This window comes from Daucus carota, chromosome 3 (genome assembly GCF_001625215.2).
Source record: "Daucus carota subsp. sativus chromosome 3, DH1 v3.0, whole genome shotgun sequence".
In the NCBI taxonomy this organism is placed as follows: Eukaryota; Viridiplantae; Streptophyta; class Magnoliopsida; order Apiales; family Apiaceae; genus Daucus; species Daucus carota.
Genome location: NC_030383.2, coordinates 10,239,052 through 10,255,877, shown reverse-complemented (window position 1 = coordinate 10,255,877; position 16,826 = coordinate 10,239,052). Strand labels below are relative to the sequence as shown.

The 16,826-nt window shown below is 35.8% G+C and overlaps 4 protein-coding genes, 1 non-coding gene and 1 pseudogene across 5 annotated transcripts; 2 read left to right on the top strand and 4 right to left on the bottom strand.

Annotated features, from left to right (window-relative positions):
- Positions 1–1,923: 1,923 nt before the first annotated feature.
- On the top strand, positions 1,924–4,442 carry LOC108211171 (uncharacterized). The gene is made up of 2 exons (XM_017382694.2): positions 1,924–2,260; positions 2,918–4,442. The coding sequence occupies exons 1-2, from the start codon at positions 2,045–2,047 to the stop codon at positions 4,322–4,324; spliced, it is 1,623 nt and encodes a 540-aa protein (XP_017238183.1). The 5' UTR covers positions 1,924–2,044; the 3' UTR covers positions 4,325–4,442.
- Positions 4,443–4,535: 93 nt separating this feature from the next.
- On the bottom strand, positions 4,536–6,155 carry LOC108211172 (uncharacterized). The gene is made up of 4 exons (XM_017382695.2): positions 5,864–6,155; positions 5,631–5,701; positions 5,268–5,351; positions 4,536–4,781 (listed from the first exon to the last, which is right to left on the bottom strand). Exons 1-4 carry the CDS (start codon positions 5,964–5,966, stop codon positions 4,758–4,760), a joined length of 282 nt encoding a protein of 93 aa, XP_017238184.1. The 5' UTR covers positions 5,967–6,155; the 3' UTR covers positions 4,536–4,757.
- A 1,790-nt stretch (positions 6,156–7,945) lies between these two features.
- Positions 7,946–9,421, bottom strand: LOC108213688 (syntaxin-124). The gene has a single exon (XM_017385481.2). It carries the CDS (start codon positions 9,243–9,245, stop codon positions 8,322–8,324), a length of 924 nt encoding a protein of 307 aa, XP_017240970.1. The 5' UTR covers positions 9,246–9,421; the 3' UTR covers positions 7,946–8,321.
- Positions 9,422–9,652: 231 nt separating this feature from the next.
- TRNAD-GUC (transfer RNA aspartic acid (anticodon GUC)) lies at positions 9,653–9,724 on the bottom strand. Its single transcript has one exon. It is a non-coding gene; the product is annotated as a tRNA-Asp (tRNA).
- A 168-nt stretch (positions 9,725–9,892) lies between these two features.
- On the bottom strand, positions 9,893–13,969 carry LOC108210782 (probable galacturonosyltransferase 10). Its single transcript, XM_017382197.2, has 2 exons — positions 13,716–13,969; positions 9,893–11,603 (listed from the first exon to the last, which is right to left on the bottom strand). Exons 1-2 carry the CDS (start codon positions 13,866–13,868, stop codon positions 10,149–10,151), a joined length of 1,608 nt encoding a protein of 535 aa, XP_017237686.1. The 5' UTR covers positions 13,869–13,969; the 3' UTR covers positions 9,893–10,148.
- Positions 13,970–14,888: 919 nt separating this feature from the next.
- LOC108212202 (putative ETHYLENE INSENSITIVE 3-like 4 protein) lies at positions 14,889–16,353 on the top strand (annotated as a pseudogene).
- The last annotated feature ends 473 nt before the right edge of the window (positions 16,354–16,826 follow it).

Below are 16,826 nucleotides of genomic sequence, written 5' to 3'. Positions count from 1 at the left end.
ACTTTGCAAAGAAAAAATTTCCCATATTATTTGTCCTACTTCTTTGTCCAATACAATTTTATACAAGTTTCAATGTTAACATTTATTAGCATGTACAATTTTCATGATTTACAATGCAAACTATGTTGACTTTTAACAAAATGAATGAAAATTTAGTAGTGTTTTTGTATAATTAATGCATAACAATGATTAACAACATATCATATTTAATTTTTCTTAATATGTGTGATTTGAGCAAAGTGGACAATTAAAATGGGAAGGAGGGAGTATTTTATGTAGGACCTCCAATTATTTTTGCGATGGGCGGGGATTGTCGATTCTTACTTGTATCTCGTGGCCTGGGCTTATCCAAATACGTGCGCAATCGATTCCACACCCCGAATTCCACGTATTACAGATAAATGTCACATCCTTACGTGGACATGACGAAAGAAAAAAACGTATTTGAATGTAGCCATGTTCCTATCAATTTACTTGCACGTTTTTCTACGACATTTTAACAGATTCTATCATGCTATTCTAAATGCTTGTTTGGTTGCATCCGGGAATTAACTTCCTATGGTAAGTAGTAATTTCCCGGTAATTAAAATATATAGGAAGTGAAAAAAATTGTTTGGTTGTTACAGTGGAATTTAAAATCATGAGAATTTCCAATGAACAAGGGTGGGGTGGGTTAATAACTTCCTACAAATCATGGGTATTCATACTTCTATGGAAGTTGCTCTTCCCTTACTTTTGTCAACCAAACAACTTCATTTATAGTTACTTCCTAGGAAGTTGAAATTCGTAGGTATTGGAGAGACAACCAAACGAGCACTAAATGTTTTAAATGGGTGTTTAAAAAAATTTCGTATTTAGGCCGGTATTCTAACCGTATCGTATAACACGAGTGTATTAGATAGAAAATTTCGAATGAATACAGTGTGACAAGATATGTTAGTACACTAATTTATAGTAAATGAAAAGTACTTGAAATATGTGCAAATGCAACTTCTAACGGGTCATTTCGAATTATAACTGTTTTGTATTTTTTTAGTTTGATCTCGATAATTACATTGTGATACCAGTTTTAAGCCGAGACTACGGGGCCAGCAAAGCCCCCCACAGACGATGTAAACAAGAAATAAAACCGGAGGCTAAGGGGCCGTTTGGGTGAGCTTAAAATAAGTGCTTATTGCTTAAAATAAATAAGTGGAGCAGAAGTTAGAAGCAAGATAAGACTTATAAATGATTAAAGTGTTTGGAAAATAAGTAGAAGTCCTGAAACAAAAGCTAGCATTCCTAGCTTTTTATAAGTGCTTCTTGACTTTTTACACAAACGGTACGAATAAGTGCTTATAACTTATAAGCCGAGAAGTCCGGCTTAATATGGGTTGCCAAACACCCACAATGTAATATTGTGAAATTGACCAACACCAAAAACAATTAATGTGAAAACGAAATAATGAATGGTTAGGTGAGCCCGTGATGTGATGAGTTTTGTGCCATTACTGTAATCTAAATGGATTATATATCTTCTAAATTAATGAAAACAAAATTATTATGTGTCGTAATTTACTCGATTGTTGGTGTTTATAAATCATAATATAAGTCATGCATTTGAGCCTGTTTAAGTTTGGGATTAAAAGTTTAAGTTGGTAAAAATATATGTTTTTTGAATAATTTATTTACCACTTGTCAACAAAATTATGGGTTATGAGTATAAAAAACACATCGTTAGTAAAATATATGTTTGAAAATAAAATTCAAACAAAACAGAGGGCTATAAATATTTCATAAGTTGATTTCAATACGTGTAAAAAGAATTCATTGCCCATTTTTGCGTCAACAATAATCCAATGACACGTAAAAATGAGAGGCAGTTCAATGGCATATTTTGGATGATTAAACTTAGAGCAACACTGAAGCTGTGATTCACCAGATAAAGGAACATCATATGTAACATGAGATATCATTACATATTCCTAGTGCTAGTGCTAATCACACTGTGTTTCATCTTTCATGCTTCTTTCCCAAGTCTACAAGAAAAATAGTCTAGTAAGAAATGGGAGTGGGAGGACTCAAGGGACACAGTACAGTGAATGTCAGTGGAAGTGGGAGAGCAGGCTGGCCATATGGGTTGATGCTGCTGCTTTTTGTGGCATTTGGGGCTTTGCTTTTGGGAGTGATAGCCATCCACAAACACAAGGAGAGAAGAGATTTTCATCTTGTTATCAAAGACAGAGACCTACAGCTTCATTCTCTTCATCTCCAGTTGCAGGTACCCACTCTCTTGTGCTTTCCACTTTTTTCTAAAACTATATTTTATCTAAAATCATAGATTTCAAGGTTTACAGATACATTTGGATTAATATATTTTTATTAGATTGTTAATGTAAGTTTTTAACAATTAGACTGTCAAAACATATTTAAAAATGAAGAGGATAAACATAAATATGTGTGACAAGTGTTTAAATATATAAAAGTGTTATAATTAAACTAAATTCACTCGACAATTTTAAAATTTATAAATAAAGACATCGGTGGATCACTACTACACAAATAACGACCAATAAAGATTTGATTAAATGTGACTCATAGTATGTTTTTCCAAGATCATACTTCTTCGTGATGCATTATGCTCTTATTAGCATTCTGTCAATCACCACTAAACCACTAAGCTGTGTCAGTAATTGTAAAGTTTGAAGCTATTCTCTTCTTAAAGGGGAATACAGTATACATTCCTGATTAACTCTCCCGACGCCCTCTTTCCCAATTTTCCTTCGTGAAGGGCTTCTATTCATTTCTAAAGTTTTCTACCATATAGCAAAAATATAACTAATAAAAGCATAGCAAGTATATGAGCACAATACAAACAATCACTACCTGGTTGCGTTTTTTTATTTTTATACTAATAATCACAAGTTCTGTGTTATAGACGGAAAGAGATTTTAGCAAAAAAGCTAAACAGAAATCAGAAGAGTTAAACTCAGAGTTATATAACCTCCGAAACCAGAAGTCGGAGCTCAATGGCAAGATCAGGGAAATGCAATCCACAATATCTTCCTTGAAAGAGGAACACAAAGCAATTGAGTCGGCATTAGGAGAAAAGCAAAAAGAAATCGACCTGATGAAAGAGAGAGAAAAGCATGAAGATGAACAAAATAATCAAGGATCATTTCTGGCCAAAGTGTTGAGCTTGAAGGAAGCTGAATTTGAGAATCTAAAGAGTAATCTTCAATTACCAGTTAGAGATGGGAATTTCAATTTTAGATATCCAAATTCCCCTATGAATCCAACCAACAAGATTAGTATTGGGAGGGATGAAACAGTCAGCACCAACAAAGAGAATGGTGGGCAACTGCATAACTACTTCAAAACTGCAGACGTAGAAAACTCAACAAATGGTGAAGATGGAAGAGAAACTGAAAATGCTGCTGCTAGCAGAAAAATATCTGGAGAACCACGTATACTGAAAAGATCTCAACAGGAATTTCAACAGAATAATACAGCAGATGAAAATCCTGGCAAACAGGTGAGCTACAAATTTTCCACAAACAGCAGAGGTATGGATATGGACACCCAGAAGCGTAACACAAATGGCACTGAGGTAAGAACAAACTCTGGTTCTGATTTCAAAAAAACTGAAGATGCTGCGGCAGGTGTCACACTTGCTGCGAACACCAAATTTGGAGCAAAATCTGTTGTTGATTTTGAAAAACCTAAAAATGTTGATAATGCCATACTCGCTGCAAACACTAAGTTTGGAAACAATGATCTTCAAGAGAAAAATATAGTTGGAAGTACAAGAGGAAAAGTAATGTTCAGAAATGAAAGAGAAGGCAAGCAGAAAGAGAGACCTGGGGAGGCGGAGCTGCTAAAACTCTTTAAAGAAAAAGGCCAAAGTCTAGGCTTAGACATTAGAACTGGATCAGATGAAAATATGGCAAAGTTTAAATCATTTAACCCAGTTCTGTGGAAGGAAGGTATGGAATCAAAAGGTGATACTAAAGTTGGTTCAGGGAGTAAAACCAAGAAAGATCATTCAAGCAGTTTTCTAAAGTCAAGTATGAATAGTGAGAACAGAATCTCAGAATGGTTCTCTCAGGTGTCAGATGAAATCCAGGTGAACAAAAAAATCGATGATAAGGGAAGCAGCGTTACCAGTGATGACAAGAAAAAGAAGCCTAAAGGAATTGTTTACCAAGAGGCACAAGCCAACGGGAATCCACATCGCACAGAGAGGAGTCGTAATGGCAAAGCAGCCAATCCCAAAAAAAGACATAATGCTGATAAGAATGCTAATATTGCAGAGCGGGAGGCTGACAATACATATGAAGGATGAATAGGAAGCACACTACCTTCCAATGTAGCTTTAAGTAGGAAGAAGATAAAGCAGAGAGTTAGGAAATAACTGCAAAACATGCATTTTACTTATCTGAATGCTAAAAGTTGCAACAGAACTCAGAATGAGCATATAACTCTAGATCAAACTAGAAGATAGTTAACTATCATGATAAAAAAAAATTGGAGATTAAAATTCAGACTGCACAATATAACACAGCAAAAGTAATTTGAAAACAAATTAGCGAGAATGAAGTGTTGAACACACGGATTTGTCTTCTAAAGCTATTATGGTATTAAAAAACCTTATCAAATGAATAATGAGAGCAAACCATTCTTCAACAAAAAGATAAACCAAGATTCATAGGGATTTAATTCACCACAAATACATTATTAGGACGAAACTTCAGGAATGATAACACTACACACCAACTCTACTTTGCTGCCTCTGCCGAGTTCTGCATTTATAAAACAAAACAAAAGAACGTGAAGACAGAGTGAAAACAAAATCCCATATAGCACAGCAATAGAATTACCATTCATAATTTACAGTAACCATAGTCCTAAAATATAGGTCTCCGACAGCCAAATATAAAAGATTGATAGACCCCTAATAGTATTATTTTCAATTTTTATATATTTGTAATAAACATTAGTCCAACTTCTAGTCATTGAATCTCCATCAAGCTCAGAGTATGCTTCTTCAATTATAAGTAATATCAAACTATAAAGAAGATTAGACAACAGAGAAGAGGGCAGCAATTCATTTAGGTAAATAATCAGAGCACAAGGCCATACGATGGGGGGAGGGTGCTTCCTAAAACTCCTAAATAAACAATTATAACAAAATAGATACTCAAGTTCTTACATATGATGCCAAAACCATTAAGTATGAATATCATGAAACAGGACTCAAAATTTCCAAATAAAGAACAAGTCTGTACCTCTTCCTTCTTCTTGCCTCCGGAAAAGGCTTTGTACCCACCAAAGATAAGAAGACCCCATCCCGACAATGAGACAATAACAAACTGCAAAATTTAAAGAAGTATTCATCAAAAGTACTAAAACTAAGCTAAAACAAATACATTATCAAAAAATCACTCTAAAAAACTTCTCAAAGTCAAATTTACACCAATGTACAGGCAATCAAGCTTTAACTCACAATATCCATCTACCCTCTTACTTTTACTAACTATTTCAGATTCACCCTATTCACATAAATTCAAGTGTCTAACCACAAAATTCCGAACTTGCCAAATTCTAGCTCAATTTCAAATAACATGAAAAAAGAACAAATATATACTCACATGCTCTTCCTTCCAAGTCGATGGACTCATCGGGGCTTTCCAAAAATCCACTTTTGGAGGTCCATGATGATCTAATACAACCAACATCACATCATACACATAAATATATGGAAAAAATCAACATTTCAAGAACATACAAAATACAAATTTACATAAAATATACATATAACATTCATATACAAAAAAATTAGTGCTTTGTACAAAAGAACCAAAAGGGTATCTAAATATGTTACCGGCGGCGCCGGAGAAGCCGCGGCGCTGAATTTGAGAAGCTGATCTAGAAGCTGTGAGCCGAGCTAGGTTTAGGGCTTGACGAGCCGTCAAAGATGAAGCCATTTTTTTTTTGTAGCTTGGTGTATGAGCCCGGGATTATTGTATTAATGGATCTATATATGTGTTTGTATGTATATTTGTGGGTCGATTTAAGACAATCGGAAATGGCAATGGCCGCACAGAGCTGGACTTGTATTGTAGTCGAGGGCTCGATGAGATTACCGAAACGTCGTCGTTAGAATTGATTGATTTGGGTTTTTAGCAACAAGTCCTAAAATTAATTTATTGATATAAAAATATAAACAATTATCTTTTATTTAAAATATACTGTATTACGTAAATTAAAACACAAAAGTTTATATTTATAAAAAGAATTATAATAAAATATTATGTACATAATTCATGTTTTGTAATACTCATAATATTATTTAGTAAATTTAATAAATATAACCACCATCATGAAAATATTTAGAAAAATTGAAGAGAAAAAGGTAAAACGTCCCGATGTTGTTATATTTTTTGAAATTCTACATATTTCTGTAAAAATTTCTCAAATTATTTATTATCATGCAGTATTTCTATTTCTATCATTATCGCAAGGGCTCACTTTTCACGACATAATATTTTTCATATTTTGGGGTCATTTTTTATCCAATATCAGTGGAGCTCACTTTTAACGACATAATATTGTTCATATTTTGGGGTCATTTTTTGATCCAATATCAGTGGATGTAACTGATAATTCTGAACATTAGACTACAGATGTTGCTGCTTATGTGAAGGTCGATTGTGATGCTACTATGTTCATAACCGATGCAGGTTGGATTGTAATACTTTTTAGTTCAAAGAATTTAAATATTCTATTTGTTAAGCGATCTGAAAACAAAGCGGTTATATGTTTAGCTCGTTTTTTGTTTTTTAATCAGATTGTAATTAACAGTTCGAGAGTTTGTCTCGGATGGGTTTCAGTTATTTATTAAATTTCTAGCATTTCGTAAAAAAAAAAAAAAACTTTTGTAGTGTACGATAAATTTGCATCTAGTAGACAGGTAAATTGGTTATGGTTGATTTAATAGTGTCATATAGGCTATGGCCTGCTTCATTCAGTAAGTTGATCTTCCATATTGCAAACTTTGTTTTCACTCTCGATACGAGTGGAATCCAAAGCTTCTTATTCTGCAGTGTGGAAGAATTTAGCTCAAGTCCCACCTTGATCGAGATTTCTGTCATAAAATTTCCTCCCTCTCTTCATAGGCTTGCTGCAACTTGTTTTGAATTTCCCTTCAAATAGAAGTGGAAACTGCAGCTCTGTCATACTCATCTAACTTTGCTTCCAAATCTTTAACTTTATCATGACAGTTACCATCCACTTCGATATTCCATTTTATATATTCCTTCTTAAAATTATCATCTTAGCGTGAATGATATTTCATATCTTCCCATTTTTCCTGCAGCAAATTCCTGAGATCTTCCTTATTTAGCCAGTGACTGAAAGCTTTGAACGGCCTAGGAACCCGGTTCAGGCTTTTGCAACTTAGACATAGTGCCACATGATCTGAAGATTTCCTACCTATTCCCTCCAACTGCCATTCACCCTTATTAGACTATGATTTGTTTAGAAGCACTCTCTGTGTGCTGCATTTATCCTTACTACCAAACCATGTAAAGTCATACTTTGTGATTGGCACATCACATAGAGAATAATTAAAAATAAGCTGCATATAATTCTCTGCATCCTTCCTGTTATACTTGTAGTTGAGTCTGTCTTGATCTAAAAGAACACAACTAAAGTCACCTTGTACCATCTGTTGTCTTCCAAATCATTACTCGAACAAAACCTTTCTCTCAATCATCTCTTGGATTAAACTTCGAAAGATCCCTTTGATGGACATTCTTTTGATATTTGAAATCTCTCTTTTTTGGACTCAGGCCCTGACTTCCCAGTCCAAAATAGTTGTCAGGCAATCAGCAAACCAACAACCGTATCTTTCACCTATGTTTATTTCTTGAAGGTAAATTGATGTACGTGAAATCATTGATAGATAAACTGGCATTGTATTTTAAAGAACAATACATATCGTGCATATCGTACAAAGTGTACAAAGAGGAATAACGCCAGAAGGAACGTTCAACAATTTTTCCTGAGGAAAATGAAGACGTTAGCCAAACGACCCTTAATATTAAAATAACAATACATATTGTACAAAGAAAACAAGAATTCATGCTGCCGAGAGAAGTTTAAGTCGACGCCCTAAACAACAATTACAGTATGTAGTATAACAAAAGAAAACAAGAAACCATGTTGCTGTGCTGCTGAGCAAATCCCACGTCAGCTGGCGAATGGAGCATTTGCCTTTCTGAGGACTACGTTCATAGTCGCACTTCCTTGGGATTAGAACTGTGAGAACTAAAACGTAGTTACTTCTTAGTTATCGCATTAATCAGATGGGGAGCCCAAACAGGGTACAGAAGGACTATAATCAGAACAATGACAAGAAGAATTGCATAACATGTCCACTTCCTGGAGCTTTTCTGATACTCTCGAGCCTCCACCAGGTTCTCCGTCCCTCGTTTAACAAATGAACTTGCATGGGCCACATGCGACTCAATATCATTCAGTTGTTGCCCTTGTGCCTCAACTAGTGCTGCCATGTCCAAAAATATCTGATGAAGTTCAATCAAATTCTTCTCAATATCCTTGACTGCATCGTGTCGTTCTTGAATTTCTGAAATTGTGTCCATTATCTGTCCGCGCCCTTGTTCTTGAATTGCCTTTTGAAGGAAATTCTCCCCTTCACCGCTTGATATGAGGTCCTCTATCATATCATCATCAGGCTTTTGCCCTGTAATCGTAAAATACCTTCTCCCAACAGTTTCTTTGTACTCCTCATTCATTCTAGTCCTCAGGCTTTGGAACTCATCCATCATTGTCTTGAGTTTCTTACCTAGTCCACTGACAACAGATGTTCTGGTCCGATCAACTGATGATCCTGGTCCGCACCCTGCAATCTTCCGGCTCTCTACATTGGACCTATCAAGCGCTTCCAGCTTCCCCTTGATAACTTTGACACGTTTGAGAACATTGGCCACATCAGCATCCATTTTAGACCTCAGCTGTTTCATAGTCTTGGCATTATGAACTGTCTTGCTCTCTTCATTAGAATCTTGCAATCTTTTGTAGATAATTCCCACAGCATTCATGTCTTCTTTAACTTTCTCCACATCTTCAAAGAATTGATCGAGCTCACCATTGCCGGCTCCAGCACCAGCCTCCATGTCAACCATGGGACCGGCTGGCGAGTCTGCATATCTTTTTATGGATGCGGAAAATAGATCATTCATCTTTACTTCTCTCTTTTTTCCAAAACAGATATGTAATGTTTAGATATATGTTGATTGCAAACACCTCCCTCCCTTCTTCACTCCCTTAAACAAAATTTCAAGAGCTTAAGGCAGTGATCAGAAGAATACAATCTTGGAGGAAGAAGAGAAGGTTTCAGATTCAAGTAGACATCAAGATTGTTAACCATTTTTTATTCATTGCAGGACTAATTATTAGAGGCTTGGGTTTGTATTGGATTACGACCAACCAAACAATGTGGCCGCACCATCTTTGGAGGAGGAGAAATTTAAGGAAAATAAATTGTCTCGCCATAAATAACCTCTACTTGCTCAATATAGATTACATGTGAGTCCATTGCAGTCTAATATCTATGGAGATGCACTTGTTGTGAAAAAATGTTAAAAAACGCCGTTGCCGGGGATCGAACCCGGGTCATCCGCGTGACAGGCGGATATACTTACCACTATACTACAACGACTTGGTTGTTTGCTGAGATTATCTCTGGCTATATACTAGCATAAAGAAACACCCCACCGGCTCAGACAAATGCAATATTCACTTGCATGAAGGCACATGGGGAATTTGTTAAACAGAAATTTATGGGACGCTAAAAATGCGACTAACTAATGTAGCCAATACAAGATAATTCACACATAATAAATTCCGTTAGCCACCTTCTTATATATGCATAAAAAATTATCATAATTTATTCATTCTACAAAGATACAGCAGTATAACCTAAATAACGTATACAACAAACATTAATCCACCAGCCTGATTTCTCATACCAGGACAGTCACTAACTTTGCTTCACTTTCGTTGAAGTTCCACCCCGTTCGCGCTTTATCAAACAAAAACAATCCTTGCGGACCAGCAAATGATTCAGGTAAACCATCTTAAAATCAATGAACATTGCACTGCTGCAGTAGTGAATGACTATAGTCAATGTATTTGTCCCAAATGGGCTTGTACTTTTCGGAACCAATCTTTAACCAAGGCTTTGAGTTCCCATTGAAATGCAAGACAGCACCATTCTCAATCAGCTGAGGATCAACATTTGTGTAGCCTAAACCCAACACATGCCAGGTAGGATTCAATGGCTCTGTCAATCCGTAAAAGGTCAACAGGCCAGGAGGCAATGTGCCAAGTTTCCACAAGGTCCGGTCTATATTTTTCTCCTGCCAGTAGTGGTAAATGCCGGTGACATTCCTTTTTCTCCACTCAACCAAATCAAAAACATTCATTCCAAATGCCCATCCACATGCGTCCGGATCAAAATGTGATCTTATAAGTGGGTGAGAATAGTTCAAGTACTTGTGGTATCTATGAAACGTCTCCATGCATGTTTCCACAGCACCATTAACATTGCTATGTAGATCTATGGTGAACAAAGGCGACAGATCTTTTTGAACCACAACATCATCATCCAGAAACACTACTTTGTTCAGTGAAGGATAAACTTCTGGAATATAAAACCTGAGGTGGTTCAGCATTAATAGATATTTAGGGTTCCTGAATTTTATTGGAGTTTTACCTCCATCATTGTTGCCAGAAAAATAATAACTCCTAGTGTTAGAGTCTTGGAGCTGTTTAAGGACAGGCACATAAGAAGCATTTAACCAGCTAAATTCCTCTATCTTTTGTACGTCTACAGTCACTCCTCTGAAACTGTTTATTGTGAACCAGGCTTTCATTGCAGCATAGTTAACTTCATCTGTCACCAGGTGGAACACAATCATGTTGGGATATTTGGCATTCAAAGCAGTTGAATTAACCACAACTGATGTTGCCAGAATGTTGTCAGAGAAAACACAGAAATGATACATGCTGTTATCAGTCAATTTTGTTGCTAATTGCTCTTTCTCTTCAATTTTTTTCTTCAGATTAGAGTTGCCGAACCATTCAGTTGACAACCGAACTCCAAGACAGTACAAGCTCTTTGGCACTTCTTCGGCCACTATTTGTCCATACTTGGAGCTCTTCTCATTCACAGAACTCAATTGTTCTTCAAGGTCCTGTATTTTGGCTTTCAGTCTCATAATCATGGTTGCACTATCATAGTGCAGCTGTTGCTGTGCTTGGTAAAGTAGAAATGCCATATCATGAACAGCAGTTTCTGATTCACTAATTGTCAAAGGATTTCGTCTTAGAGCAGCATTTGAGAGAAGAAACTGTGAAATACGAATCTGAGCACTCAACTCCCAAGCAAATTGAAGATTGTTGCTTTCTTTGGCAATTACAACAAAGGCCTTTGCAAGAGCAATTTGGTCACCAAGTTGCCTTGAAACTGAATCAGCACTAACCATTTCATCAGTGATATTAAGACCCTCTATGATCCTGTCCTGCCTGTCATTTTTCTGTAATTGATCAACTCAAACATTAATGTCTAATACCCAGATAATTAGGAATGTATCATGTGTGTGAAAACCAAACAAAAAACCACATATATTAGTATAAAGACTTGCACTCTGCTAAATATGGGGAAAAATGTAACTTGTTGTATTTAGAATAGTGCGGTTCAGATTATTTATTACTAATAGGAACATCTATTCGTTACTTGGGGTATATTATATTATTACTGCTTCTACTATTCTTCTTTAATTATGGGTTTTTATTCCTTAAATACAGAAATGTCTGTTAGCATCATGATTACAAATATTTTTCTCCGATTAAATTTATTGACTTGTTTCTTTTTTACTGTGTTGAGAATAAGTGTAGATAGCACCAAATTACATCAGTTGCTTCACTCTAGATTAGATTTCTCTTGTTAACTTTGGTAGATGCACGTAATCTATTAAAATACAGGAACTACAAAAGTGGGAGTAAGTTATGAAAAATGATATATCATAGAAGTAAGAGCCTAGGAACAACTAAGATGTATGAATATATTACAATAAAATTCTATACTGCAAGAGTTTGAAGGGTCCTAATTATTCTGGTGATGATCAGAAAATCATTACTGAACAATATGAATGACACAGTGAGCTAAGTTGATGATGAATACATCGTTTTTACTGATTTCTGATAACTCCATCACTTCACCCAGATTGATTATTGTTTTATATTATTCCTACAATCAACTGATTTAGTATGAGAAGAAGAAAATTAAAATAGAATATTGCAAATATCTTATCACAGCATGCATGCTCAACACTTTCCACTGTGGTTCATCTTTATTTACCAAACAAGCAGGGGTGAAACTATAGATGTATCCTATATTTATTATCATCACGTTCTCGGCCTAAAGAGACCCACATAAACATATCATACAATGCAATTATAACTGTTTATTATCTGAAAGCAAAATTTTAGAATTCTAACATGACCGACTCTCTATAAGGTCACTATGCACATCTGGCAATTAGCACTATATTAGATGGAAAATCAAGTGAAACATTCAATTCCTAGCTAGATAGAAGCGTGATAGAAAAGAATAGATGTGAAAACCTTTGACCATGGACATGACATGGGGATGCAATAGTTCATATCATAACCTTGAGAGCTAGCTTCTGTTTTAAATAATAAAGTAGCAGCAACTTGGTTGCGCTTTAACCAAAAGGATATAGACATGCCTAATGCTAGTCAAACCATTTTTCTTTAAGCTATATAATATTAAACAAGATGTGAAGAAAATGTTTAAGCATAAAAGGTAAAAAAGAAATGATATTGATAAGTCCCCTTCATGTTAGAACTGTCATTCGTATTCTGATAAAATTTCCTAAACATGAAATTTTGAACCATAGAAAAGTAGAGCAAGCCACAACACAAATATTCATCCATTTGTTCCTAGTGTGTGCACCAAGCAGAAGTATAGCACAACGAAAATTGGCTGAATATCAAGATCACTATTATTAACTGCTTGGGCGGAGAATATCTCAACTAATACATTCAGAGGGTTATCTTATTTAACAAAATCAATCTAAGTGTTCTTCGATCAACAGATAGTGCAACCTAGATGCACACACTAACCTATTTGGAGTAGCAACAATTAAACAAAAAACGGTTTCTATAACTTCTGTCACTCTATATATGTAAATTCATGATTCATAACACAATTCAAGTATATTAAACATCCGAAAACCACACTAATAAATGAAGAATAACAAACATGTCTCATTGATGTCCTATTTCCATGTGCTCATCATCACAACCCGCAAACAAATAAAAATCAATTTCCTTTCAATAAAAGTCACTGACAAATCTTACACACTCAACAACCACCGATTTTGTGATAAGGCCCACCAATCTAGGAACTTACGTAACAGTTAAAACTAACCGACAAAGCAATCCCAACAAATTTCTACTAATCAAAACCCCACTAATACTAAACATTTTAAACTACAATATCCTTCGCCGACAAATTTAATTTCAAATGTTTCGATTCGATTCGATTCGAGTTTAGATAATTCGACATTATCTCTAAATTACAGACATATAACAAGAAAGATCACAGCTGCTAAAAAAAATACCTTAAATGATACAATGGATCTAGAGGAAGGCTGATCCTCACGGCTTAAAAGAACAAACAACAGCAACACAACTAATCCACACAATGTCAACCAGAACACTTTCGAGAGTCCCCGGTGAACTGGCCGCCGGAAATCCTGAGCTCTTCTCCTCATAATATTGTTATAATAGTTTCTTATTAAAATATAATTAGTGAAAGTGGATGTATTATTATATGTAGATAAGGAAAAGAAGTGAATTACTGTAAGTCTGTAATAATTAGAATTAGGGTTTTGGTAATAAGATTAAAGAGGGGTGTTTAGTGGAAAAGTACACAGGAAGAGGGGTGCGGGTGCGTGTAACTTCTTCCCCCACATGTTATTTATTTCGAAAATTGCCAAGGACCGTAGATTAGTTTCCAACTTTTTTTTTTTTTTACTTTTTTTGCTAATTATTACCAACTTCTTTTAATTACACGTATCATGGTCACAGTGATAAAGATAATAATAAATAAGATCTGTTCTCAAAATCCAACCAAAAAAAAAAACTCTAAGCTCTTCTTCTTTCCTAATCATCGTAGGTTTTAAGGAACAGTCCACGGTGACTGGAGTCCATGTGATTTAACAAATACTGAGTGAAAAAAATGTACACAACATATCTCTTGATAAAGTTCCTTAAAAATCTCATTGTCTATGATGTAACAAAGGTCAAAGTTCTGCAAAAAAGCTTATCAAAAAAACAAAAAAAAGTTCAGCAATGACATTGTGTTCTTGCCAGTGATGAACTTTCTGTGATGATTCACTCTTTATATTTCCCATTAACCGACCATATACAGAGTACACATGCTTTTTAGTTTTTCAGTATCATGCGTGTATGCATATTATGGATGCATGTGTCATAATGGCATCCAATGTTGTTTATCACTTATAACTGATTCCTCAAATTCATCAATCACTCACCTCACCATATGCGTATATATTATCCAAGTTCACTTTCTCTGTTAAGCATTTCAAAACTTCCATGATACCCACATTTATTGCCACCTTAGCAAATTCTCAAATTATTTAGTTTTAGTCCTTTACCAAGAAAGAAATGATGCATATAAATACTTGGCTTGCATGATTTTTTTGATCATTATACACTTGTTCTCATAATCCTTTAAGATTATATAGTTCTTGTTTTGGTATTTCTTGATTACAAATAGATGATGGTGGAGATATATGAAGATAATGATGTTGAAAGTCCAATTGAAGTAATAACAGAAGAGGAAGAGGAAGAAGAAGAGGAGGAAGATATCAGTTACAATGATTTGAAGGATCGGATGTGGAAGGATCGTGTGCGGATGCAAAAGCTCAAGGCCAAGAGGGATGAGCCCGAGTCATCTGAGAGTAGGCTAGAGTTGCTGAGGCGAAAAAAGATGTCAAGGTCACAAGATGCTGTTCTTAAATATATGGTGAAGATCATGGAGGTCTGCAAGGCACAAGGGTTTGTGTATGGCATTGTCACGGAGAAAGGGAAGCCCATAACAGGCTCCTCTGACAGTCTTCGTCATTAGTGGAAAGAAGGTGTTCGGTTTGATTTGAATGCTCCGGCTGCTATAGCCACTTTCTTGCCCCCATAATCAAACAGGCTACTGAGATGGACTCAACATCATCCATGTATCTCTTGCAAGACTTGCAAGATTCAACTCTAGGCTCACTTATATCTGCTCTCATGCAACATTGCATCCCTCCACAAAGGAGGTTTCCTTTGGAGAGAGGCTTGGCGCCTCCTTGGTGGCCAACGGGAAATGAACTCTGGTGGGGTGATCAGGGTTCAGTTTCTCAAGAACAAGGAGCACCACCTTATAAGAAGCCTCATGACTTGAAAAAGACTTGGAAGGTTAGTGTTCTGGCCGCGATTATCAAACACATGTCTCTGAACCTAGATCGTACCAGACGGTTAGTGAAGCAGTCCAAGTGCCTGCAAAATAAGATGACATCAAAGGAGACAACATCGTTATCTAAAGTGATTAATCAGGAAGAAGCCCTTGTAAAGTTGACTCAAAACTCACTCAACTTGTCAGATGCTCCGGTACAAAGTCACGTCGGCAATTTGGACAGCACAAACTACCTGCACAACAATCAAAAGCGCAAGTGCAAGTTTGGACCAGAATCCTTGGCTAAAAAATTATATAGCTGTCAAAATTATGAATGCCCACAAAATGAGCTAGCCACCGGCTTTACCAATAAGAACTCACGAAGCGATCACGAATCGACTTGTGTCCACGCCCCTACAAATGATAGTCCGAAAAATCTGGAAATATTCACCTCAAATACTCCCACAGGTATTCTTCATCCACCAACAGATTCGGAAGCTGTACAACATGTCAGGGTAGAAGCAAATGTTGTGAATGATAATGAGTGGATGAACATGGCTATCGAAAGGGATAAAGAAGAAGACCTTGATGCACAAGAGAGGCAGGCAAGTTCAAGTTCAGTAGAAGACTACAGACACTACTGGGGAGAAAATGTATTTGAAGAGGTTCAATTGGAAGAGATTTATGGTATTCATAGAGAACGGATGGACTTAAACGTGACACCAACTTATAGAGGAGTTTTAAGTGAACAGGGGGCAACTTCCATATGGGATCTGGGATATGAGTCACCCGAAGAACATTAGATACATGATATTAACAGCAAATCCTTTGCAAAAGTTTCTCTTTACTATTTGATACAAGTCTAAAGTCGTTTACTGGCTATTAACTTTCAAGTGCACAGACACACGGTCCAATATCATAAGAATTATTTTGGCATCTCGAATACTAAAAATTAAAAACGAACTTTTTTGGTATGTGTCCACAGTTAAGTAGTGGATTTCTATGGATTTTAATCTCTTTATTATAGTGATGGTCTACATGCACAAAAATCTCTATAAATCAAAAAGCCGTCCTCGTCTAGAAATTAATGGTGAATATATATGTATAAGTAGAAAGAACTAATTAAAAATTCTTATGATTATGCAATGGCCGAAAGTAGACGCAAAGTTATATAGTTACATGAGTAGAAAGTGCAAATACTATATTCGAGCAAGTTCAAAAGTTCGAAAGTTATATAGTAGTTGGAAGTACTCCTCTTGAGCACCAACTTCTTCGA